This window comes from Erpetoichthys calabaricus, chromosome 1, assembly GCF_900747795.2.
Source record: "Erpetoichthys calabaricus chromosome 1, fErpCal1.3, whole genome shotgun sequence".
Taxonomy (NCBI): domain Eukaryota; kingdom Metazoa; phylum Chordata; class Cladistia; order Polypteriformes; family Polypteridae; genus Erpetoichthys; species Erpetoichthys calabaricus.
In genome coordinates, this window is record NC_041394.2 from 40,338,442 (window position 1) to 40,364,012 (window position 25,571).

General features: G+C 38.0%; 1 protein-coding gene across 4 annotated transcripts in view; it reads left to right on the top strand.

The window, feature by feature from the left end:
• The window catches only part of gmcl1 (germ cell-less, spermatogenesis associated), an 81,055-nt gene extending 56,545 nt beyond the window's left edge, over positions 1-24,510 (top strand). For 3 of the 4 annotated variants that reach the window (XM_028798310.2, XM_051928819.1, XM_028798320.2), the window contains exons 8-17: positions 7,366-7,431; positions 11,967-12,051; positions 13,098-13,188; positions 13,352-13,495; positions 13,617-13,686; positions 13,949-13,993; positions 16,359-16,434; positions 18,970-19,115; positions 23,497-23,584; positions 23,880-24,510. In XM_028798310.2, the coding sequence (XP_028654143.1) occupies positions 7,366-7,431; positions 11,967-12,051; positions 13,098-13,188; positions 13,352-13,495; positions 13,617-13,686; positions 13,949-13,993; positions 16,359-16,434; positions 18,970-19,115; positions 23,497-23,584; positions 23,880-24,014 (946 nt within the window). In that variant the 3' untranslated portion in view covers positions 24,015-24,510. The remainder of the gene's footprint in view (positions 1-7,365; positions 7,432-11,966; positions 12,052-13,097; positions 13,189-13,351; positions 13,496-13,616; positions 13,687-13,948; positions 13,994-16,358; positions 16,435-18,969; positions 19,116-23,496; positions 23,585-23,879) is intronic. The other variant, XM_028798328.2, reaches the window with a different exon arrangement.
• The last annotated feature ends 1,061 nt before the right edge of the window (positions 24,511-25,571 follow it).

Genomic DNA, 25,571 nt, shown 5'->3' on the forward strand with positions numbered 1-25,571 from the left:
CAACTCAACGCGTGTTTAAAATCCATGCTTCTCCCACGCTCGGTTATATGTCGCGTGTTCTCGGGTAGGTGCACCAAAAAATGTATACATTTAAGCATGTAATGGGCAAACAAAAAATGAGGTATACCCGAAGGCACTGCAGTAGTACTTAATGTAACTTTACTTCTTAAATGTTAATGTTTTACTGTTTAATAATTTATACGCTTCTTATATGTTGTTCAAATTCTTTTATCAAAATACCACTGACAGCGCAATGCACGATAACATGGAGTGAATACACCATACGCATCTGCCCATGGCTGCCCTGCTCTGCGCAGATAGGAGTTGATTCTACAATAAAATAAAATAAACATAAAAAGAGTAAAACAATCATCACCCATAAAGCGGATAGTAGACGTGACGTACTATATGTGTACCACATTTCAAGTGTATAGGTGAAACGGTTTGCGAGCTACAGGTCATTTAAAATCCTGGACAGACACACAAATTGCCACGGTAGCAAATTACAGAAGAAGATTTTACTGTTTAATAATTTATATTTATATGAAATGTGCTTCTTATATATTACTTCATATTCTCATATGATAATGATGTTAATGTTTATATTGATTTCTGTGTTATTAAAACTGCATGTATGTGTGTATATGTGTATATATATATATATATATATATACTAGCAAAATACCCGCGCTTCGCAGCGGAGAAGTAGTGTGTTAAAGAGGTTATGAAAAAAAAAGGAAACATTTTAAAAATAACGTAACATGATTGTCAATGAAAGCCCGTTTCACTCAGTAAGTCTTATGTGTGTGTTTATGTATGTGTGTATATATATGTAGATGTGTATATGTAGATATGTATATATATGTATATGTATATAAATGTTTATGTGTGTGTGTATATTATATATATATATATATATATATATATATATATATATATATAAAAGACAGCAACAGTTATAACAATGACAACACAATTACATTGACAATCATGTTACGTTATTTTTAAAATGTTTCCTTTTTTTTTCATAACCTCTTTAACACACTACTTCTCCGCTGCGAAGCGCGGGTATTTTGCTAGTGTATGTATATATGTATATATGAAGAGGATGGATGGATGGATGGATGTATATGTGTGTGTTTATGTATATGTGTATATGCATGTGTATATATATATGTTGATATGTGTGTATATATATATATATATATATATATATATATGTTGATATGTGTGTATATATATATATATATGTATATATATGTATATGTAGATATGTGTATATATGTATATGTATATATATGTTTACATAACCTCTTTAACACGCTACTTCTCCGCTGCGAAGCGCGGGTATTTTGCTAGTATATATATATATATATAAAAAAAAAACAAAAAAAAACTCTTACTTCAGAAATAAGTCCAAAGCATCCTAACCTGAAGTAGGACTGCTGGCTCCTATTTTACAGAAGAAGGTCTGGACTCAAAAGCTCACAGTACAGCTATGTTTCAGCAGAAAGTGATGCTGATATTTTTTATGAAGTAACATACTGTAATTATCTGTCAGTATTATCCTCCTCAAAATGTATGACTTGCAAAAGAAGAGTTGCTGCCTTTGTGTGTTGGTATTTCAAAGGGTCTCAAAGGCATGCAGCTTTTTGGTTTGCTTCATCTAGAGTTCGTTAAAACTTAAGTTAACTTAATTTTAGTGTTACAAAATACAATGAAAAATAACCACTGAAATAAACATATCAAATAAAGATAGATATGTGCCTATGTGGCATATCTGTTCATTTCCAAATTTCACAGTTTGCTACTCTTTTCCACCAGCACATACTAAATGAATAGTCCAAAGTTAGTTAGTTTTTAAAAAAATATGCAGATCAAGAAAACAAAAAAATTGGAAACCACACCCCCTACAGTTATCTCATGAGTGATATTTTACACCACTGAGTGAAATACAATTATGTACTAGTAGCTGTCTGCATGGCAAAATTCATATCTACAAAGCCCCAGTGTTCAATAAGAAGCAACCTTTTCGTCCTGAATGTACAATACATTCTGGAGAGCCCCTCTTTCATTTGGAAGCATATTGTATCTAAACTCCCGTAGACAGGCATGTTTGAAGGCTGAAATATTCTTCCTGCGTAGGGAAACTTAACCCCAATTTTGAATTCTTTCTGCGCACAAGCTAACATTGTCAATACAAAAGCAGAGAAGTATACACTTTGCTATTTGCATATTGTTCAGCCTACTATGTACAGTGGTGTGGCATTAATTGTCCAATAAAAAATAAAAAAAACCTTGCAGTATTGCTTGTGATTACTGAAGCACATTAAACACATTTGCATCTTTAGGTGTTGTTAGAGGCTGGAACATTTTATGTAACCCACCATTCTTTGTATTATATTAATTGCAGCAATGTCTTTCTCTTGTGTTTTTCAGAAATTGAAGGGTTCAGTAAGCTAAATGTCATGTTGTAGTGATCACTTAGTGGTTCGTCATAATTCTTTAGTAAACATCTCTATCCATCCATCCATCCATTATCCAACCCGCTGAATCCGAACACAGGGTCACGGGGGTCTGCCGGAGCCAATCCCAGCCAACACAGGGCACAAGGCAGGGAACCAATCCTGGGCAGGGTGCCAACCCACCGCAGGACACACACAAACACACCCACACACCAAGCACACACTAGGGCCAATTTAGAATCACCAATCCACCTAACCTGCATGTCTTTGGACTGTGGGAGGAAACCGGAGCGCCCGGAGGAAACCCACGCAGACACGGGGAGAACATGCAAACTCCACGCAGGGAGGACCCGGGAGGCGAACCCAGGTCCCCAGGTCTCCCTACTGCGAGGCAGCAGCGCTACCCACTGCGCCACCGTGCCGCCCTAAACATCTCTATCCAGAATAATTTGCAAAAAATATATAATGTATATAATACATTTAAATAATTATTAAGATTAAATAATTTAGAAGTAGTGCACAATAAACTTAGAACAAAGACAAGATTCTGGCTAGTGGTCTAATTAAAATATGCCAAGTTGACTGTTAATAGTGTAGCTGTAAGAGAGCAGGAGAAGAAATGCCTATAAGGTGTCAAGATGTATTGTGAAAAGATGTGTATTTAAGGACTGCAATGTTTTAACAATGTGTAAATTGTAAACACTTCGATGACTCAGGTGCCGCCACGAGTGGCAGCCTTTCCAGCAGCTCCGTGTATGACTTTATCTTTCTACCTTTTTCTCTATTTTTCTCTGTTTCACTGATCGCTCCTACCACTTTCTTTTATGTGGACTCATTCCCTGGATATTTTTTTTTACTACTTGGACATGGATTTTTACACGCCGAGATTTGTCTATTCAGGTAGTCAACTTCATATGCTGAGAACAAAGACCCGTGCCAGTGTGGTTCCCTATTTACCCGACAAGGTAAGAAGGTTGTATCGTGGCAGCAGAGGCGGCGGTAAGCTAAAAGCCAAGCGGCTAGCGAGAAAGTGGCGATACAAGCCTTCGGTGCCTTCTGTGATCCTGGGAAATGTGAACTCACTACCAAATTAGATCGACGAACTGGCTGTGCTGGTGAAAAATGTTAGGACCTACAGAGAATGCAGTGTGTTGTGTTTTTGTGAAACGTGACTTACAACTAACATCCCAGATGCTAACGTGGAGCTACCCGGGTTTAGCACAGTTGGAGCGGACAGAGACGCAAATACCTGCGAGAAGCGGAAAGGAGGAGGACTCGCTCTCTATGTGAAGATAGATAGATATATAGATACTTTATTAATACCAAGGGGAAATTCACAAGGTTGTGCAACTCTGGACATGTAGACATGAAAATCTCCACTTGCTGCTGGGACTTCGAACTGTTGGCCGTAAGTCTATATCCCTATTACTTGTCCAGAGTTTGGACATGTCATTGTTGTTATTGTTTACATCCCTCCTCAGGTGGACGTGGAGATAGCGGGTGACATCATTCATTCCGCTGTTGCTAAACTACAAACACTGCACCCCGAGGCGCTTGTGCTAATCGCTGGAGACTTTAACCATGTGACGCTGGACAAAACATTACCTGCCTTCTCCCAGTTTGTGGATTGTAACACCAGGGATTATTGACCTACTGTATGCAAACGTTAAAGACGCATACAGCGCCACCCCGCTGCCTGCGCGGAAGCAGATCATAACCTGGTTCTGCTTCAGCCTCACTACAAACCAAGAGTGAGGGAGCTACCTACAACCACACGCTCATTCAGGAAGTGGTCCCCTGAGGTAAAGCAGGCTCTGAGAGACTGCTTTGGAACTACGGACAGGGATACCCTGCAGAGATCATAGAGTGAGAACATTGAGGAGGTTGTTGACTGCACTACTGACTACATCAACTTCTGTATGGACATTGTAGTTTCAGTAAGAACAGTATGCTGCGATGCTTACAACAAGCCATGGATTACAAGTGGCATCAAGGGCCTTTTGAACCAGAACAAAAAGGCTTTTAAAGGCGGTGATCAGCATGAGCTCAAGCGCATGCAGAAGGAACTCCAAGTTCAGCGAAGCAGCAGTACAGGAGAAAAGTGGAGCAGAAGTTGCAGAATAACAGCATGAAGGAAGTGTGGGATGGGATGAAGATCATCACTGGCTGCAGCTCGAAGCAGGGTGCCACCATCGAGAGAGACGTGGAGAGAGCAAACCAGATGAACAACATCTTTAACAGGTTTGACCACCCTAACCCACTCTCACCTCGGAGTACTGCACCCTCCACCCATCCTTCTGCTGATACCAGCATAGGAGAGAGTTTCCCCCCACCCAAAATTACAGCAGCCCAGATAAGCGGAGAGCTGAGGAGACTTTGTGCCAGCAAAGCAGTCCTCTACAGCACATCTTCAGCCTGAACCTGGAACAGGGGAGTGTCCCGAGGCTTTGGAAAACATCTTGCATCACCCTAGTCCCAAAGGTCTCACGTCTTAGTGAGCTGAATGACTTCTGGCCTGTTGCTCTGACATCACATGTGATGAAGACCATGGAGTGGCTGCTGCTTCACCACCTGAGGCCACAGGTCTGCCACGCCCTCGACCCTCTGCAGTTCACATACCAGGAGAAGGTGGGAGCGGAGAATGCCATCATCTATATGCTACACCGATCCCTCTTCCATTTGGACAGAGGCAGTGGTGCTGTAAGAATTATGTTTCTGGACTTCTGTAGCGCCTTCAACACCATCCAACCTCTGCTCCTTAGGGACAAGCTGACAGAGATGGGAGTAGATTCATACCTGGTGGCATGGATCGTGGACTATCTTGCAGACAGACCTCAGTATGTGCGTCTTGGGAATTGCAGGTCTGACATTGTGGTCAGCAACACAGGAGTGCCACAGGGGACTGTACTTTCTCCAGTCCTGTTCAGCCTATATACATCGGACTTCCAATACAACTCAGAGTCCTGCCACGTGCAAAAGTTTGCTGACGACACTGCTATCGTGGGCTGCATCAGGAGTGGGCAGGAGGAGGAGTATAGAAACCTGATCATTTGTTAAATGGTGCGACTCAAACCACCTACAACTGAACATCAGCAAAACCAAGGAGCTGGGGGTGGATTTTAGGAGGACCAGGCCCCTCATGGACCCCGTGATCATCAAAGGTGACTGTGTGCAGAGGGTGCAACTGGATGATAAATTAGACTGGACTGCCAATACTGATGCTCTGTGCAAGAAAGGACAGAGCCAACTATACTTTCTTAGAAGGCTGGCGTCTTTCAACATCTTCAATAAGATGCTGCAGATGTTCTATCAGACGGGGAGGCAGCATAAAGAAGAGGGACACCTCACGCCTGGACAAACTGGTGAGGAAAGGCAGGCTGTATTGCAGGCACAGAGCTGGACAGTTTGACATCCGTGGCAGAGCAACGGGCACTGAGCAGGCTCCTGTCAATCATGGAGAATCCGCTGCATCCACTAAACAGTATCATCTCCAGACAGAGGAGCAGCTTCAACGATAGACTGCTGTCACTGACCTGCTCCACTGACAGACTGAAGATATCGTTCCTCCCCCACACTATGCGACTCTTCAATCTTTAACATTATGCAAAGTTATTGTCTGTTATACCTGCATTTTTATCACTCTTTAATTTAATATTGTTTTTATCAATATGCTGCTGCTGGAGTATGTGAATTTCCCCTTGGAATTAATAAAGTGTCTGTCTGTCTGTCTGAGCTGTTTTGATGCAGTGGGAAGCACTGCAGCTTTTTTTAAATGAAAACAATCTCTGTCACATTAGCGTTTTCACATGATTTATAAAAGTATTTCCATCCACACTAAAACGATCAAACACACAGATGATGAAGATGTTTGCCTACCTGGGACATGCACATATTGGCAGAAAATCTTTGAATGCTGCCGGCCAAGGGATTTATCACAAAGATGTAGTAATTATTTTTCATTTGCATATGTATTCAACATTCATGCTTTACAAAACACAATTTAGATGCATACAGATAACTGCTGTATATCTGCTATGTTGAAGGAGGAGGTTTGTCTTCCGTGAAGACTGACCAATCAGGAAACAAGCAGGATCTAATCAGGGAAGGGCTACATAATAAGCATGATACATGAACATATAGAAGAGCGATTAGACTTAGCGTTTTCATAAGTCTACATTTTCACCCAGTCCACATTGCAGTGCTGAGCTACTGTTCCAAAAGTATATGGCTATGAAGAGTGTTTTAAAGAGTCTCCATTTTTGGGGGTTAGAAGCACTGGGGTAGTGTGGACAAAAGGCAAAAACTGAGACTAATGTATGCATTTTTATATGAAACTGTAGTACTTTGGACAAAGCCTGAGCTACAATAAAGCTGTGCAAACAAAACAAAAAAGTGAAAAAGTACATTTCTTCTACAACCCCACCACTCCACGTGGTTAATCAATGAAGATTTTTTCAGTTCAGAGAAGCAAATGACGTTCATGAAAGTATGACATGTATCGTTTTCAAAAACATTCATGTTATCCATATTTAATAATTTGAACTAAATTTTAAGCATTTCACAACTTATTTGTCATATTTAAAGGGACATGTTTATTATTGATATTTATTTATTTTGACATATAATATTATGTTTTAAGAGACTTGTGTGGTACTTGGGTCTTCTTTCATGGTTGCTACTGAAAAAAATCATGTAAATAATTAAGACTCCTTTTCCCTTCCTGCTTCAAGAATGACATGTCCTCTTAGTTATTTAAGAATTATTAACCTCCTTGTGATACATACTGATACCATCATAAGTATATCATATTAAAATTATTATAAATGGAATCTGTGAAATTAGAGTAAGGAAACTGTTGGAGAAATGGATATTGGTTCTTTAATGTGGTTGTGTCTTGCAGGTGCTTGGAATGGCTTCTAAATAACCTTATGACTCACCCAAGTGCTGACCTACTGAAACAGCTCAGGTAATTTATACAGAAAGGTTCTTTAATGTTGACAGGTGAGCCCTGAATTACTGGATCTTTTTTGCATAATTTTCATTCCTCCAAAAATAGTTTACAATCATTTTAAACTTTTCCGTGAACTTCAGTAGCATGCTTTTCTGTTGCTGGCTACTTTAGATTGTTTAAACTGAAACTACGTATCTATAATGCTTCTCTAATGAGTATGAATATTGTCAATAGAATCAGTGCAGCATCAACTTTAATTGGTGTGTAATGTGTGCCTTGATAAGAACATGCACAAAGAGTCTAAAATGCATGTAGCTAGTAGAATGTTTTTTGGTTCATTTAAAAATTAAGAAGGTAACAGATTTTAAAGTAAATCTTCCCTTTTTGTCAAAATGTGTTTTGACAAGTTTTGTGATTTGACATAGGGAGCCATACTATTCAATTTTTAAGAAATGACTGACTATATGTAAATATAAACATCATCAAGCAAGTCTTAAACATTTTATGCCACATGATCTCTTCCACAACCTGCTTTTTCACTGAAAGAAAAATAATTACCCCCCCGGAAGAGGTGTATGTGGATAATTTTAATTACAGTCTGTGTTCAAAAGCAAATGTGAAAGGGACTTTAGGCAGTGTATAGTAAAAGAAGAGATGTGCTGAGAAGAGAGTAATGAAAACAGAAGTAAAAACTGATAGAGAGAGCTCACTAGTCAAACTGAAATTAAATATACAAGGGTGAATTTCACACAACTGCAGTAATATCGGTGGCATGATGGCGCAGTGGTAGCATTGCTGCCTCACAGTACATAGACCAGGGTTTGCTACCCAAGACCTCCCTACATGGAGTTTGCATGTTCTCCCTGTGTCTACATGGGTTTCCTCTAGGTGCTCCGGTTTCCTTCCACAGTCTGAAGACATGTAGGTTAGGGGAACTGGCGATCCATATTGGCCCTATTGTGTGTTTGGGCTGTATGTTTGTGTGAGTTCACCCTGTAATGGACTGGCACCGTGTCCAGGGTTTGTTCCTGCCTTGCACCTTACATTACCTGGGATAGGCTCCAGCAGACCTCCGCGACCCTGTTCAGGACTAAGAAAGTTAGAAAATGACTGATTAACTATAATAATGTCAAACAGGCGTTGTTTTATATTGAGCTCTGCAACTCACTCTTAACGTGCAAGATACTTGAAAATTCATTTTCTTAGCCATTCACTATTAACTACTTTACATATTCCTACCAGTGGCTTTTTTCCTTCATTTAATTCCTAGTCAAACTTTTCTTATGCATATTCTATTAAACAGACACACATTTTTAAACTTGTGATAGTCTTTGCTGTTTAATATATTTTTATAGTTTGTCTAAATGCATATACTAGGCTGCTTCATACACTACTGTAACAACTACAAAATTTATGATTGTCACCTATTATCCCCCTACATAGCTGGAATTTTCAACTTTGTGCATCTCAGCCATCATACAATATGAAAAATATAAGAAGCAACCTGTTGAGTTAACTGTATCTACGATGAATTATGATAGTAGGCTTCTGTGTTGTTAGACACATTGTAAATGTCTCACATTTCTTTTGCAGATATACATAATATATAAAGTTGTGGCCTCTCTTGGGGTCTGTTTTTTATTCAAACCGTATATATAAGAGTAGACAATGTGATGCAACTTCCTCAGACTGTATACAAGAGTAAAGAATGTGATGTGTGTAACTTCCATGAGGACTTACACCTCACACTTTTTAGAAGAGAATTTTTCTCTCCCAAATTTATCAGAAGAGAATATGGATCAGTGTCAGTTCCTCACACTTCTAATGTAAAGCACTTTGTCTGTCAATATGTTGGGTCAGTTTAGCAAATGTCAGTTTTTTAAATACAGAAGTTACTTTTGCCCATTATTGTGCCTTTAAATTTTGGAACTAATAGCTTTTCAGACATGTCAGTAAGTGCATTCCCTTTCAGTTGATCAGCAGTCACAGTTATTGAAATAATACAAACTGTGGCTTTTTTTTAAAATAACCATAAAGTCACATCTGTTTCTTTGCTGAACTGTATAAGGCTTGCAGTGTAAAATAAGCCAGTAAGCTTCAGACCTTGGTTCAGATTATATGTCACTCATAGTCGATGGTGTTACTCTTTATCAATAATTTTAAATTAACAAATATTTAAATTCCATCTTACATTTTTAAGTGTTTGTGTAATTGTTATTATTTAGCATTTAAAGCTGTCAGATCCTAGAAGACATGTTTTAATAAATTATTTGCTAAAAAGTGTTTTGATTAAGTGGAGGTTTTGCCTTTTAAGAAAGTGAGGAGTAACTGGATTTAAAAAAATAATCTGAAAGGGATTTTGCAAAGCATAAATAAAAAAAACTAGGGCTACTGTTTTATTAAAAATTTTATCAAAGTTAACTGCATATTAATCACAATTTATCGTATTTTCTTCAAGAATATTAGTATTTTTCTAAAAAACAGAAGTAACTCCGTTGTTAATTTCTGATAAAAACAGTGTTAATAATAGCTTTAAATGATTTCAGTGAGTTTATTGAGCTACTTTCTATAACAGAAACAATGACCACCAAACACAAACTCCTAGGGGTTGCTATAATATTTGGGAATACCAATCCATATGGTTTGGACTGCTATGTTGCAAGATAGCATACGAAAAGCACTGACAGTTACACAAACAAATATTAAAAAAACAGAAATATAAAATCATGGTTCAGCTTTTGTGCACCATCAGCACTACTAAAGCTCAGGTTGTGCATAAAGTTAATGCCGCAGCTTTTACCTGGACTGGGGAAGTCAACAATTAGATTAAAATATGTATAAATTAGGCTTTTAAATAGCAAGGAATAGACTAAAAAAACATTTTTAATATGTATTTTATAGAGTTATTTATTCAGATGTTTTAATTACACGTTGTCCTAGAATGTGTCATTTATGAATTACAAAATAAGTACTTCTCTTAACCTTCACCCCAAATGGATGGAAATATTGACATTATCAATTTGCACTGATTATTGCCTAGTTTTATTGGTTTCACTATAAAATAGGCTAATGCAGGATACAGTAGGTGACATACAATTAACAACAACCTACCATGTCTGCTGTAGGGTGTTCGAGTGAGTTATAAGGAATCGAGCGATTCCACTCTGTGTCATCTTCTGATGTCACTTGATGAATCAGTATGGTACACTGTATGTCGTTTCAATACATTTTGATCCCATATTACAAGGGACATGTGACGAGTATACTGGTGTGTAGATGAAGACCATTTTCAATAAGCAATACAAGAAAAAATCAAGTGCTATTGATAGACTTGGATGCATTTGCCGCGGTTTCATTAAGCAAGGTCAAATTGAAAAGATTAAATTAAATTAACACATTTAGGGTTTACATTAAAAAATTTAGAGGCAGAAATCTTAAGCATTAATGGCAATCAGCAGCTCTAAAATAAATACAGTATAGTGTAGCTGAACCTCACTCTTAAAAAGCCTAATATCACAAATTAACGAGTGAATGACTGATTAAATGCACAAGCATTGTAACTTATTTTAAGGAGATTATCATGCAGTGGTACAAATATAGAAATAGTAAACTATCGTTTATTATTGAAGTCATTCTGTAGTTGATTTAATATTCGGCTTTATTAGTGAAATACAGCCATACTTATTTATTAGTGCTTACCATCCATATCTGCACACATATATTTATCCACTAAAACAATGTGGGGAACCACTGAATGGCACATTTTCAAGATAGCCTTTTCCAAAGATCTCTGCTTTACACCTCCAGCTGAAGCCCCCTGAATGTTGTCACAGGCTTCAGTGTCAGGAACAGCCACAGAGGGGTCTGCTACTAGAGGTCTTCACTGAGTCTCTGTTGCCAAGGAGAGAAGTCAGAAGAATAACCAGTGTAACTTCAAACAGGAGTGATGCAAATTATGAAATAGTTATTAAAATTCTAGACTAAACCATCCAAGGACTGTGCCATATAGACCAACATAATTGTTACGGATGTGTACTAAAATATCACGGTAAGTGTATCAATTTTAGAGGTGAAAATAAAGCCATTTTTAAATTATTGTAATGAGGTATCATGTTACATTCATAATGGATGGGTGAAAACCCACCCATCTATTTTTAATCCCATTTAATGCAGTTCATCTCAAGAAACCATAATTTATCCAGCAGCATTAGTTGCTAGACACAATGCAACTCTGCAGAACACATATACAAACAGTTATGCAGAGGCAAGTTAAAATCACAAGTTAACTTAGTTGAGTATTAAGCAAGAGAGAGTTGCACAGAGATGGAGAATGTGGGTCTCCTGGAGCTGTGAAGAGGCAGCACTGACTGTTTTTCCCACTATGCAGGACCAAGTAAAGTATTGTGTAATTATTTTAAGGTACAAGTTGTAATTCTTTCCTGTTTTATTGAGCAGTGTGTATATTTTGTGTCTGACTGTCTGCCATTCTTTGAATTATTTGCTGTAACACTATCTTTTTTTCACTATTTCACTTTCTCTGTCATTCGCAGTGTACGTATGATGGAGCAGTTAGTGAGGTCACCAGATCTCTTTGTAATGCAGGTGGAAATGGATGTTTACACCACCCTCAAAAAGGTATAATAGTGTCATTTGAGTTTTTTAAAAAACTAGAAAGGCATCCAGTCTGATTTTGGTAATTAGTGATCTCAAAAGATATAAATTTATTGTTTGTCTCCCTCCATATTAAGTACTTCTAAAGATATATTTTAAGCAAGTGTAAACTCTTTAATTGCACTGATTATTAAAAAATAAGAAATAAAGATTTGTTTGCTTTATTTATTTATTTATTTATACATACAAAATAGCATGTAAGTTTGTCAATTTTATACACAGAAAACGCTTGTTGCCCTTGAATATTCTTTTTGGTAATGCTAATGTTTCTTTACAAGTATTCTTGTCTAAGTTTGTTTTTATTTACACCTGGATTTTCTGAGTTTTAAAATTGTGTAATAAAGATGGAATACCTTGCATCCATTTATCCAGCTGGAGCCTATCCTAGCAATCACTGGGCCAAATGCAATAACAAAAAGTTAACAGGGCATGAGTCCATCTCAGGGTGAACACACACACAGTATGTAAATCAAATTAGTAGTGACAAAAATGGGTGTTTAATAAAAGCAGTGACAAACATTCCGGTCCCACCATCCATCTGTCTTTGAAACTTGCTCATCTAGAAGCAGGAGTATGGGGCAGCTGGAGCTGATCCAAGCATGCAGTCGATGCAGTTTTCAGACTGGATCCCAACCCAACTCTTAACAGGTTGAACACATACACATACATACTTTTTAACATCACCAGTCCACTTGATCTGCAAGTCATTGGACTGTGGAAGGAAAACCATGCAAACATGAGTAAAACATGTGAACCTGGGTCTGCTTACTGTAAAGCAGCAGTTACACTGTGCCACCTAGCACACTAACATTATTACAAAAGTAAAAGACCAGTGTAGTGAATTTTTGACTGTTCTTTTAAGACAAAAGGCTGATTGATGTCTAATTAAACAAGATGTGCAAAATATAAAATTAAAATCAGCATGGACAAATAATTCTTTTCAAGACTTTTAAGTTAGTTCTAATGAGTGAAAGATCAGTTTTTAATTTTTACAATCCTGTTTGTTTCAGTGGATGTTTTTGCAGCTGGTACCTTCATGGAATGGAAATCTGAAACATCTCCTAGTTGATGCCGACAACTGGATATCAAAGCAGCAAAAAGGTGGGATTTTCCAAGGTTTTTGGGTCTATATCAATTAGTGGTTATTTAGATGAACAAACATCAGCATCAAAATATGTCCAGATTTACTTTTCAATATTCATTCTTTGTCACAGCTTCAATACTATAATTCACCCTTTACACCTTTTCTGTCATTTGTTTTCAGAGTACCATGAGGAGGGGATTTCATTCTTAGAATCTGAGCGGGGTGCCCCGTTTACCTCTGTATTCAAGCATATTCGCTTACAGTATGTCATCAATGATTTAGCATCTGCTAGGATAGCAGAGCGTGATGCCATCATTCCTTGTGGTGAGTATTAATCCATTACTATATACTTAATAGGTGTTTTTATCAGTAATGTGTTGCTTGTTCCTACTTTTCTGTTTTTTATATAGTGTAACAAGCTCTCTATACTTGTTTTATTTTGTAGAGTGGCTATTAGCAGCATACAAACAGCAGTGGTTTGCAATGTTAAGGGCAGAGCATGACAGTGACTGGGAGTAAGTATCTAGTATAGCCAGTTTTATGTACATTGTGTTGTTGAGTAAAGAAGAAAGGCACATAAAAAAAAAACTTGATTCTTTGATGCTGTTGATATGTTAATTAAATCTTTTAGCATTTAATTAACAAAATGTGCATGTCTGAGCTAAAGTTCTGCTTTTATTAGATATTGAGTGTAATTGTATTATGTAATTCTGAGTTAATAGTGCAGCTTTTGATGCTTTAAACATAACATTTTCAAACTTGCTTAATCTAATACAGTGTTATGCAGGTACTGGCATATATCCTGGCAGCTTTGGGCACAAGGTAGGTGCCAACCCCTGGACAGGGCACTGGTATAGTGTAAACACCACTCACATGCACCAATTTAGAATTACCAATTACCTAACAAGTATGTTTTTGGGATGCAGAAATAAAACTGAAATACCCAGAGAACTTGCCAGATAGAGACTGGTCTGGCATTCAAAGTTTGTGAGGCAACAATGCTAACAAGCATGCGGTCACTGACACTGCAGTCAGATGATTCATTAAAACTTTACTTTTCTTTACTACCAAACTGATTGCAATTTTGCTAAATATATTTTATTACAATTTATTGAGCAGTAGAGAAGTACTGTAATATTTGCTGAGCTTCTTTTCAAATAAGTTCATTTTTTAAATATCTATAAATGTAGTATATTTTTTTCTCAGGAATATAGTATTGTTCAACTTGTTAAAGAGAAACTATGTGGTTGATTAGCTACTGTTTTAGACTTCCTATACAGCATTAATTTTTACTGGAAAAGAATATTATAATTATTCTATGAATGCCATAGAGAACACATACAATTAAAACATTTCCTTTGTGAATCCCCAGATTAAAAGCCTTATTCTTATTTCTCAAATCCATGTAACCAAATTAACAGGAAATGCTTTGTCAGCTTTATCAATGTTTTCTTTGGTACCTGGAATCTAGAGTGTTCATCAAAGTTCATATTCATATATATAATATCCAACGTCCGTCTGTCCACTTTTCACGACATAACTACTTAAAGGATTTAGATCAGGTTTTGTTCTATAATTTGCTTGAACCTTCCGGGTGATTTTGTGACTTCTCTCATTCTCATCATGCCAAGTGTAATAGTTCTCTTGCAGTACCAATTTATTTGCTCAAATCTGAGAGAGATGCAGCGGGGCAGGGCCCTCCTCACTCATGCGCCAGCCTCGGGGTATATCTTACATCCGCTTAGCTAGTGAATGAGAGAACTACTTAATGGATTTAGATCAGGTTTTTTTTTCTAGAATTTGCTTGAACATTCCGGTTGATTTTGCGACTTCTCTCATTGCACTAAGAATCATAGTTTGCTTATAGATGCGATATATTCTCGCTAATCCGAGACAGAGGATGTGGGACGAGGGGAAGGAGACGTGTGACGTCAGGAGTGGGGAGTCGGTCTATCTCTGTGTTCTGGAGCGTAACTTGCCTCCGCTTAGCTAGCAATACCTTTTTGTTTATTGATTTTCAAAGTTTGTCCTGTTTCACTACTACATGGGTGGAGCCACGGGGAACCGCTAGTTATTTATATATTATTTTACAGAGCATTGATTGTTAGCGCAAAGAATAGCAAAGACACAATATAAAATTATAAATAAGTTTTAAAATCACCAAAATTGAAAAAAAAAATATGATAAATCTTCAAGTTGAAGTAAATGGGGGAAATAAAGCAAAAGTTGGGAAAAGTATCTTATGTACTATGTAGACATAGCGGTAATATTATATGAAAGGTTAAGTGGAGATGACAGGAATACAAAGAATGTCACTAGAAGGGAGAGTCCATTCACACTTGATTGTAGACATGTTGGAGTTGCCTGTTTTAACCGGCCATCTTAGTGGTACCCGTAATTCTTATTAGACCCTGCCTCTGCCTCAATAAACACATATAAAGAAGGTCAGAAGCCCATGCAGTGAATAAAAGATATTTCTTCCTACTCTAGCAAAACTGCTTATAAGGTGCCAGTTTTTCTAAGAAAATATATTCGTGTTGAAAAGATACCTAATCAGGCACAGTTAGGCAGAAATGTAGTTACACTCCAAATGGAAGAAGAATTGTTAGATTTATTTATTAAACTACAAGTTTCTAGAGTCAGGTATGTTCAGGTCCTGCCAAACACACGTCTGGGGCCTTCCTGCAAAGAGAGGAGGAGCCATTGAGAGTTTTAATCCTCCTATACTGTGGTCTCCCCATCTGTTCCAGCATGTTTGGTATGAGGAGACAGGGTGGGCATTACCTAAAGGAATAGGTGTTTATTTGGAATTTAAAATTTGAGCACTTGATAAGTAATTGTATTAAAATGCACTTAGTGGTAGCTAACATTATTTAAACTAGTTAGGGCTGCTGTTTTACAATTTCAGGAAACTGGTTTTAAATCTCATTCTGGTCTCATTTTCTTGAGTTTCAGTGATGGTTTTCTAAGAAAACTCTGGTTTGCCTCCTGCATCTCAAATATGTGCAGGTTAAGTTGATAGGTGACTCTAAACTGAAAAGGGTGTGGATGTGTACCCTGTGAAGGACTGGCACTCTGGTTTTCTGCCTTGCACCTGATATTGTGGTTATCGGTGAACCTAACCTGTTTTAAGTGGGCACTTAAATAGCAGAATTCTCTTTTATCCCATGTTTAATGTCTTCTACAGCCCACGAGATGTAAACAAGGAGGAGTTCGAGTTAAATAGTATGAGATGTGGCAGGAAACTGACCAGGGATGGTGATGTGAGTATGGCATACCATTCTCAATATGAAAAGAGTCCCTAAGAAAGAAGTCTGAACTGGTTTTATTTTGGTTTATTCTAACAAGAAATCAGGTTTGTGAAATAAATCAGTTTCTCTTACTCATTGACCATTGCATTCTGAGCACTGTTTTCAACAGGTATGTCTTGTCTTGTTAATGTGTTTTATATAAAATGGTGTGTATGTATGATGCAGGAAGGGGAGTAGAATCCTATTTGAATTTTCATTTTAGTATTGTGTGATTTAGTGGAAACAAATTCTGTACTTTTCCATATATACTGCTGCTCGATATGTTTATGTACAAACTTAAAATACAGACATAGAGAAGATTTCAGATCCTGATGCTTTAGCATCTGTTGTGCCAGGGTGTAAAGGTCAGCTGGTAATGGAAGAGAGAAAAAACAAAATATGCATACATATGCAAAACATAGAGAAGGGTCTCCATGTAAAAAAGACAGTTGCTATTTTGGAGTATTTGCTGTTGAACCCTCTCTTGAATATTATACATGATGAAATGAAAAAATGAGCATTCCATAAAGATGACAGCTAAAGTCTTGCTGATCACACCCCTCTAGGTTTAGCCTGACATATTCTCTACCAAAATGGTTAGAAGAACTACAGGAGTGTCTGAGCACTTTATTTTGTTGTAGATTTAATTTTAAATGAATAAATTTGATATTTTTGCCCATCAGTGTACACTCAATAACCCTTAATGAGAAAGCAAAAAGATGTTTTCGGAAAGGTTTGCAAATTTATTAAAAATCAAAAACTATGTCACTGCAGATTGTGCTCAGGTGCATCCTGTTGACTTTAAATATCCTTGTGATGTGTCTAGATCTTGATTGGAGTCCACCTATGGCAAAGTGAATTGAATAGACATAGTTTTGAAACACACACAGATGTATATATAAGGTCCACAATTTATAGTGCATGTCAGGACATAAAACAAGCCATGAAATCCAAGGAACTCTCTATAGACCTATGTGATCAGATTATGGTGAGGCATAGATTAGGGGAATGATTTAAAACCATTTCTAAAGCTTTGAGTGTTTCCTGGAGCACAGTCACCTCAATAATTATGGAATGTAAGAGTTTAGAACAACCAGAACTATTTGTAGAGTTATCCATCTGGCCAAACTGAGAAACCAGGCACGCAGGACCTTGGTTCATGAAGTGCCCTGAAACTCTGTTAGAATGACTATTGGTTTTTGAAGTCCTCTGCTAAGATGGGAGAACCTGTCAGAAGGATGACCAAATCAACAGCCCTCCAACAGTCAGGCGTTCATGGTAGAGTGGTGAGATGGAAGCAAGTTTTAAGTAGTCTTAAGACTTCCACATGGAGTTTGCCAAATGGCCCATCATGCACCTAATACCATACCACCCCTGTAAAGCATGATTGTGGCAGCGTCATGTGATGAAGATGTTTCTTAGTGCCAGGGACAGGGAGACTGGTCAGAATTAAGAGAAGGATGACTGTACCCATATACAGAGAGTTTGTTGAAGAAAATCTGTTCAGAAGTGCATATGAGACCTCAGACTAAAGCAACGGTTTATCTTTCAGTACAACAATGACCCGAAGCATACAGCCAAGACAACGTTAGAATGGCTTCAGGAGTGTCATTGAGTGTCCCAGCCAAAGCCCAGACCTAAACCCCACAGAACATGTGTGGAAAGATCTAAAGATGGGAGTTTACAGATGCTTCCCTTCCAGATCTTGAGAGGATCTGCAATGGGAATGGGATAAATTACCCAAATCCAGGTGTGCAAAGGTTGTAGAGACTTACCCAAAATGTCTTGAAGCGGTAATTGCTGCCAAAGGGGCTTCTCCTAAGTACTGAAGTACGGGTCTGAATACTTATATGAATGAGAAATTTCAGTTTTTGATTTCTAATAAATTTGCAATCTTTTCCAAAAATATTTTTCACTTTTCATTATGGGTTATTGAGTGTAGATTGATGGACAAAAATGGCAAATGTAGCCATTTCAAATTTAATCTGCACCACAACAAAGTGTGCAGAAAGTGAAGGGGTCTAAGTATTATCTGAATCTGTTTGCAAGATAAAGAACTTTTCAGTGAATAAATAGCAATAAACTTGGACATTTTAGCATTTTCACTATAAGAGGTTTAATGTCTAATACAGTAAATTTTCTCTCTTCTTCATATTAGCAAAAGTAAACCTCTGTTGTTTACTCCACATTAAATGGTTTAGTAAGCATTTGCCTAAAATAAATAAGGTCATTGTAAGAAATAGTTCATTTCAGTGATTTTATTAAGCAGTTATGAGGTATATGGTAATATAGGCCCACAAGTTGTTATTTAGCAAAGGTACCTTTAAGTATATTTTCAGTAACTAAATAAAATCATTAAAGGTCAAATGTTTGCTTTCATTTTTTACTAGAGTATTTCCTAGGATTCTAGCAGTTTTCTTTCTATTGATGGAAGTTTATCTAAACCAAAAAATGGATATGCCTTAACCTTTCAGTGTGATGCATCAATAATGTCTTCTTTCTTAACAGTACTGCTGGAGGTGGACAGGGTTTAGCTTTGGCTTTGATCTGTTAGTGACGTACACCAACAGGTTTATTGTCTTTAAAAGAAATACACTGAGCCAGCCTTGCAGTGGTTCTGTCAGTCTACAGCCCCACAGGAATATTACATACAGGTAGGTATTGTTTGTCATGCTTTTTTTTTAATAATATTTTAAGTTGTAGTTTGTATTTAAATCAGTACAAATAAATCTCATTCAAGAGGAGGAGGCTTTGGGAAAGAAAAAGATTTCTGTACTTTGAGACAGAATAGTGCTTATAGGCACTAAAGACCTTATTTTTTTTTATCACCTAATCAATTCTTTTAAAAATACATTCAAAATATGCACTCAGTGGTAACTGTTTTAGGTACACCAATCTAGGTGCGTGAATGGACCACTTTGCCTGAACTCTTTGAGGCATGTTCTCAGCAAAGTTGGGGATATTGGTCCATTATGGATGAATAGCTTTAGTTCTACTTCCTTTCATTTGGTCATGGGTTCTGCAAATGAGACAATCACATTTCATATTTTACTTTTTATTTATAACAGTGATTTGTGAAATTAACATGTATAATGTGTAAAACATAAATTACTCTTGTATTTCTTTTATATGTTTGTGATTCAAATTTAATGTACTGTAGACCATTTAGCAAATCAAATCATCTTATAAAGTGGAATTTTGTGGAATTTATTTGAACTCAGTTCTGTTTCCTGACATTCTAATTCAATTCCAATTGCCATTTACCTTCATGCAATTCTAATTCCATTTCCAGGAAGTGAATTGGAATTTACCATGCATTGTCAATTCAATTCATGAATGGGCCCAACCCTGGTTACAGTATTTCTCGATTGCTTAGACGCATTTTTTTAAATTAAGCTCCATTTCCCAAAACTCTAAACACAATTCCATATCTGCACACTCGACTCCCTCAACTTCAAACTTTCAGGTCAAGACTAAACCCTGTACTCAAAACCATGTAATCTCACATCAAAACTAAACTTTGCCTTCAGACATCACACAGCCCTCAAAAACACATACACTACAATATACACTACAACATAACTTTACACCGTGCTGAAATCAATTCAAAACACTTCTGCAATAGCCAGATACTGCAGTTAGTAATGTTACTTATGCCCCCCGTACACAATGGACACTATATACAACAAATGTCGAAATTTTCAAAAAAATGTTTAATGTATAACACAATACATTAAGAAAATTGTATGTAGCCATAGCATCCCTTCTCTGATCAGGGTCAGGCCAGAGAATCTTATCGACATTGCATGCAATATGAACCCATGCCAGGCAGTGGAAGGAAAAAACCCTTGCATGCCTTATCCATCCCTGGCAAACCTCAATTCTGATGGGTAAACAAGATTCCTCCATGGCCTGTTGGAGGTGAACACAAATCAAGGGTTCTCTGTTGTACATCTCCCACTGCCATGCTGACAAAAAATTCCTCTATAGAGTTTAGAAAAGGAGAATATGTAGGCAGAAAGATGTTGCTGAATCTGGGGTTGTTGGTGAACCAGTCAAGAACCAGAGCTCCCCGGTCAAGACTGACATTTTTCCAAATTACAACTTAGCATGACTGCTCTGGTTGTGCAGGCTTCCTCTGGTCAAGTTGGTATAAATGATCTCGGAGACCATCTAGGAAAACCAGTAGAAGCATGGTGTTACTTAGACCAAGGATGGCATGTCAGTGAAGGACCCCTCAGTGGCTAATGGCGTCACACATTGTCACATTCCCTCTTCGCTGACCCAGGGACATTCACAGTGGCCCGTTGGGTAATTGTGTTCCTCCTCCAACTCCTCATTTTAGTAAGGTTGAAGCCTGCATTTAAAAGAAAGATGAGCTCATGAGGAGTGTGTCTTGCTTCTATTTGAAAGATTCTTTTAAAAGACTAGGGGGCTCTGCCCCCTGCTCGCTTCGCTTGCCAACCCCTGTGTTTGGTTTACCGGATATACAATACAATTTATTTTTTGTATAGCCCAAAATCACACAAGAAGTGCCGCAGTGGGCTTTAACAGGCCCTGCCTCTTGACAGCCCCCCAGCCTTGACCCTCTAAGAAGACCAGAAAAAACTCCCACAAAAACACCCTTGTAGGGAAAAAATGGAAGAAACCTAGGGAAAGGCAGTTCAAAGAGAGACCCCTTTCCAGATAGCTTGGGCGTGCAGTGGGTGTCAAAAAGAAGGGGGTCAATACAATACCGTACAATACATAGAACAGAATAAATCCTCAATACAGTATCCTCAAAACATTCATCAAGCTGCCTCCCCCATTTTGCCATTCCACATCTGAAATAGCGCTAATCTGATGAAAGGACCCCTCATTCCCACATCTCCATTCATCAGGGATGACTTTACCTTAGGCAGGCAATCTACAATTTAAAGAGATTGTTATTTTCTTGAGAATTGTTACATATGCATTATTTTCACTTTTACTTTAAAAACTTTTGTAAAAACAATACTTGTTTCTTTATTTCCTGCCCCGCGTGTGGTTACATCTCTTTTTTCCCAGACATATTATACTGCTCATGTTGTGAAGGGTGTTGCTGAACGTATGCTAAGGATATTCCTTTGGATCATTTGCTGTCTTTTTGCTGCTTGCTAGCTGCCTCTTCTGCCTGTCACTTGTCGTTGTTTTAAGAGCTCGGAGCACATGATGCTTGCCTGCCAAAAGAAATCCAACTGCTAGCTTAGAGGTCTGTTGACTTGTTTTAAATGATGGCTCACTGCCTGGTCTCGCGTGACGTTGTAAAAGCAATACCTGTCTTTAATTTCTGGCCCCGGGCGTGGTTGAATTCTTTCTTGCAGGATGTATAACGCTGCTTGCGTGCGGGAGGTTTTAGCTGCTGTTGCGCTGCCCTTCGATCTTTTTAAAGCCTGTACAGCTGCTGTCCTTTTTGCTACGGCCCTGGGACAACCTGTTGGCACCAAGTCTCATGTTTACAGTCCCCGCGAGACGCACCGTGGCAAGTCTGCTTGGTCTCGTGGGTCTTTAAAATGTCTTTCAAGATGGTCACGTATCGTAGCCTTGCATTTGCTTTCCATTCCAGGATTTTCTTTTATATATAGAGAGGTAACACAAACTACTGTAAATGGCTACCCTGAATCGCATGAAAAGAAAAGGAGGCCATAAATAGTTTGTTCTACACTGTATAGTCAGTACAGTATTGTAGTACATATTGTAACTATGCTCAAATAATTTACACAGTATGAAAAAATCATGCCTGCACGTATTGTAGGCGTTGGTTTATAAAAGGATCACAATAGGCGTGCATTTGAACCTGGCACATTAGTTTGTTTTTATTAGTAAAAAACTGATAAAAATAGTGTCTGTGTGTCCTGTGTTTGAAAGCACTTAAGTGCTGGAGCTAGAGTTGGGTAAAAATGGCTGACTCCCCAGCCCTGCATTAATACACTTAAACCTGTATACATTGACTACCACATTGCTTCCAAAAATCAATTCAGTTTGCATAAAGTTCATTGTGGACATGCACTGAAGTGAAAGTGAGACTTTATTGTAGTGAACTACTGAGTGGACACAGCTTTTAATAATAAGTACATGCATGCCGTAGGATAAGAATAGTTTATTACATAGGTGGGACGCCTGAGTGGAAAGACAGATGAATTGGCTGGCAGGGCGAGAAGATAACTTTGTGTCTGGCCAGTATAAAATAATAGACTGACCAGCAGAAGTTGGGAGCAGTTCAATCCCCCCATACATTAGGTGGCAGTGATGCTCACATGGGAACCCAGTTGGGGCACCTGCTGGGGTTCTTTCGGATATGGAGTCCGGAAGTGCAGCCCTGTTGGGCTCCCTACATTCCAGTAGAGGGGGAGGACCTCTGTACTTTCATTATGACCTGGAAGTGCTTCCCAGAAGACATAGCATGGCCCCAAAAGCATTCCTGGGTCCAGCAGTATAGGAAGCCTGCTGCCACACATTGACGAGTCAAAGTTGGGTGGCAGCACTCCATGAAGGAGGATATATTGTTCATTTATTGTATTATTGTGGTTTACATATGGAGAGGATTGTGGAAAGTGCCTTGGGAGGGAATAAAAAGCCTTTATTATCTCCTAGTAGCGTGTGGTGAATTGCTGGGTCAGTGGTTTGGGGCTCTCTGAGGCCCCCTTGTGTTCACAATGCATAGGTAAATTCTGGATCTGTAAATAAGGATTCCCTGCTGGTTTGGAGAAAAAGTGAAGACTGGCATGGATGTATTTATGAATTCTGTCTTATAAAAGTGTTCTTTAATCTCAGTAGTGTTCTTTAATCTCAGTAGCCTATCACTCCTTTTTTTTTTTTTTTTTAACACTGCTTTTCCTTTCCCCACATATTGTACGTGTAATTATGACTTTGTTACTGCATTATTCTTGGGCAGTTTGTACCTTTGGTTTTCCTTGTCTTATATTAGGGGAGAGTATATTCATATTTTATAGTCTTATTTTTCTTCTTTTGGGGGGTGGTTTAAGCCCACTGTAATTGTTATGTACTTTTTGACAGGTTGCGATTGGCTTCCTTTGATGTCAATGGTAAGGTTATCTTCAGCCGCTCTACTGGGTGCCAGGTGCTCTCACTTGAGAAGGACCAGGTGAGTAATGTAACACCACTGCGTATGATCAAGGTGGGAGTTTAGTGCCGTCATTGTCTGTGTTTCTAAATCCGCAGCTAGAACAAAGGAAGCGGTATTCTGGCTGCAAAAACCTGCATATAAATATATGTTTCAGCTGTTTAACAGTCTACACATTCAAATAAGAATATATATTATCACGCAGGGTTTCTTCTTCTTGCAAGTTTGTTGGTCTTCTGTTTTTTTGTTTCTTTTTAAAAAGGCATGCAGCATCTAGCGAATTGCTTACCATTTCTTTGACTTTTCCTCTTTACAGGAGTATGTTGTGATGAACCTGGACAGCCGACTGCTGGTGTTTCCATTGTACATTTGCTGTAACTTCCTCTTCACACAGCCTCGCAGCAGAGGACAAGAGAGCACAAGACAGCGTGGTCGAAGTAACTCCTCTTGACTGCGTGTCTTTCTCCACCCTGTCTACCATGTAGTACGATACCAGTTAAAAGCCAGTATGTGACATTTCGCCACTTTAAGAACTTTTAAAAAATACCATTGCATTTTATATAATGTGTATATATATATTTTTTATGCTTTAAAATATTAAAATGCAATATGGGCATAAGAACACAGTTGTTCCATTTTCACTGATTTACATTGGCTCATCATTTGAGGATTTGTAAATTGAAGTTGTGCGACAGTGTTGAAAGTTGTCTAAGCAGTACTTTGTTAATCTAAAGAGAATGTCATCTTTTTTTTATTTTAAAACTGGATTTGGAAGTTAAGACATTCCTTTGCATCAAAGCTCTAACATTGGCTACATTTTGTTCTTCCTTCTGTATTCTCAATTTTCTGCCTTGTTTTTGTAATTTATGAAACTTTGCTAAAACAAGGAAGCACATTTATTGCTGTGTCTCCAGGTTATTCAATAAAAACCAGACCAGTTTGCCATCTGTATTGTTGTACTGTATTACAAAAAGAAGAAAAAAAGTTTTGTGTATGCAGTTCAAAATATTTTGGAGTTTATCAGTGTACTGAAAGACAAACGGCCTACAAGACCACAGTAAGTCTACCTAAATGTTGATGAAACTATCACAAAAATATGCAAAAAAGAACCCTGTGGTTGATGTTCATAATCGTAGTTGAAATAACATGACATAAGATGAAATTATAATGGCATTCTTCAGAGTATAGCTAATTTTGCTGTGAAAAGTATGTTGATACTTAATGTATGTTACACATGACCCTGCTGATTTTGGAAGAATATTCTTTGAGCAGATGACTGTAAAGTTGATCATTTAGCCAAGATAAAACAACAACTTGTCACAAAAAGCAAATACGAGAGTCATAATAAAGGTTGGGGCAGCCACCCGTATAATATTCTCTGGCTGCAAATGGGTGAATTGGTAGCACTGATGTGCTCAGAACGGAGTCCAAAACAGAGCTGATTAGGTTAGTCAATTATGGCGGCTTTAAAGGCCAGAAAAGGAAATGAAGTCATTGAGGGCAGAAGTGGAAGGGTCCATAGGTTTAGACCTGGACATGACATCATCAAAAGGGATTGAACTGGAAGTCTCTTTGGTCATGGGTTCTTCACCCGGAAGTGATGTCACTCTGTCCAGAAACCGGAAGTGATGCCATCAGGGTCAGGCAGAATTTCAGGTGAACGGTCTGCTGGAAAGCGAGAAAAAGGTCAGTGCACTCCACCACCCCCTGGTCGGGTGTGAAATTACTCTAATTTAGACCCTTTAGCTGCCTACCATGCGCACGTGTGTGACACAACTCAGTTTTATAAAAACTTGATCGTTATTCTGACAACAGAATGGTGTCCCAGCAGATCTACTAAATTTCTGCTCAAGAGGGGACATATTTTGTGTTTTGTAGCAGACAAGCCCAAAGTCCAGATCTTGGACTGATAAAATGTGTTGTTTATGTAAGACAACCAACACCACTACAGCAGTTGAAACCATTTTGTGACATATCTATTTATTTTTTATTTTTTGTAACATATATA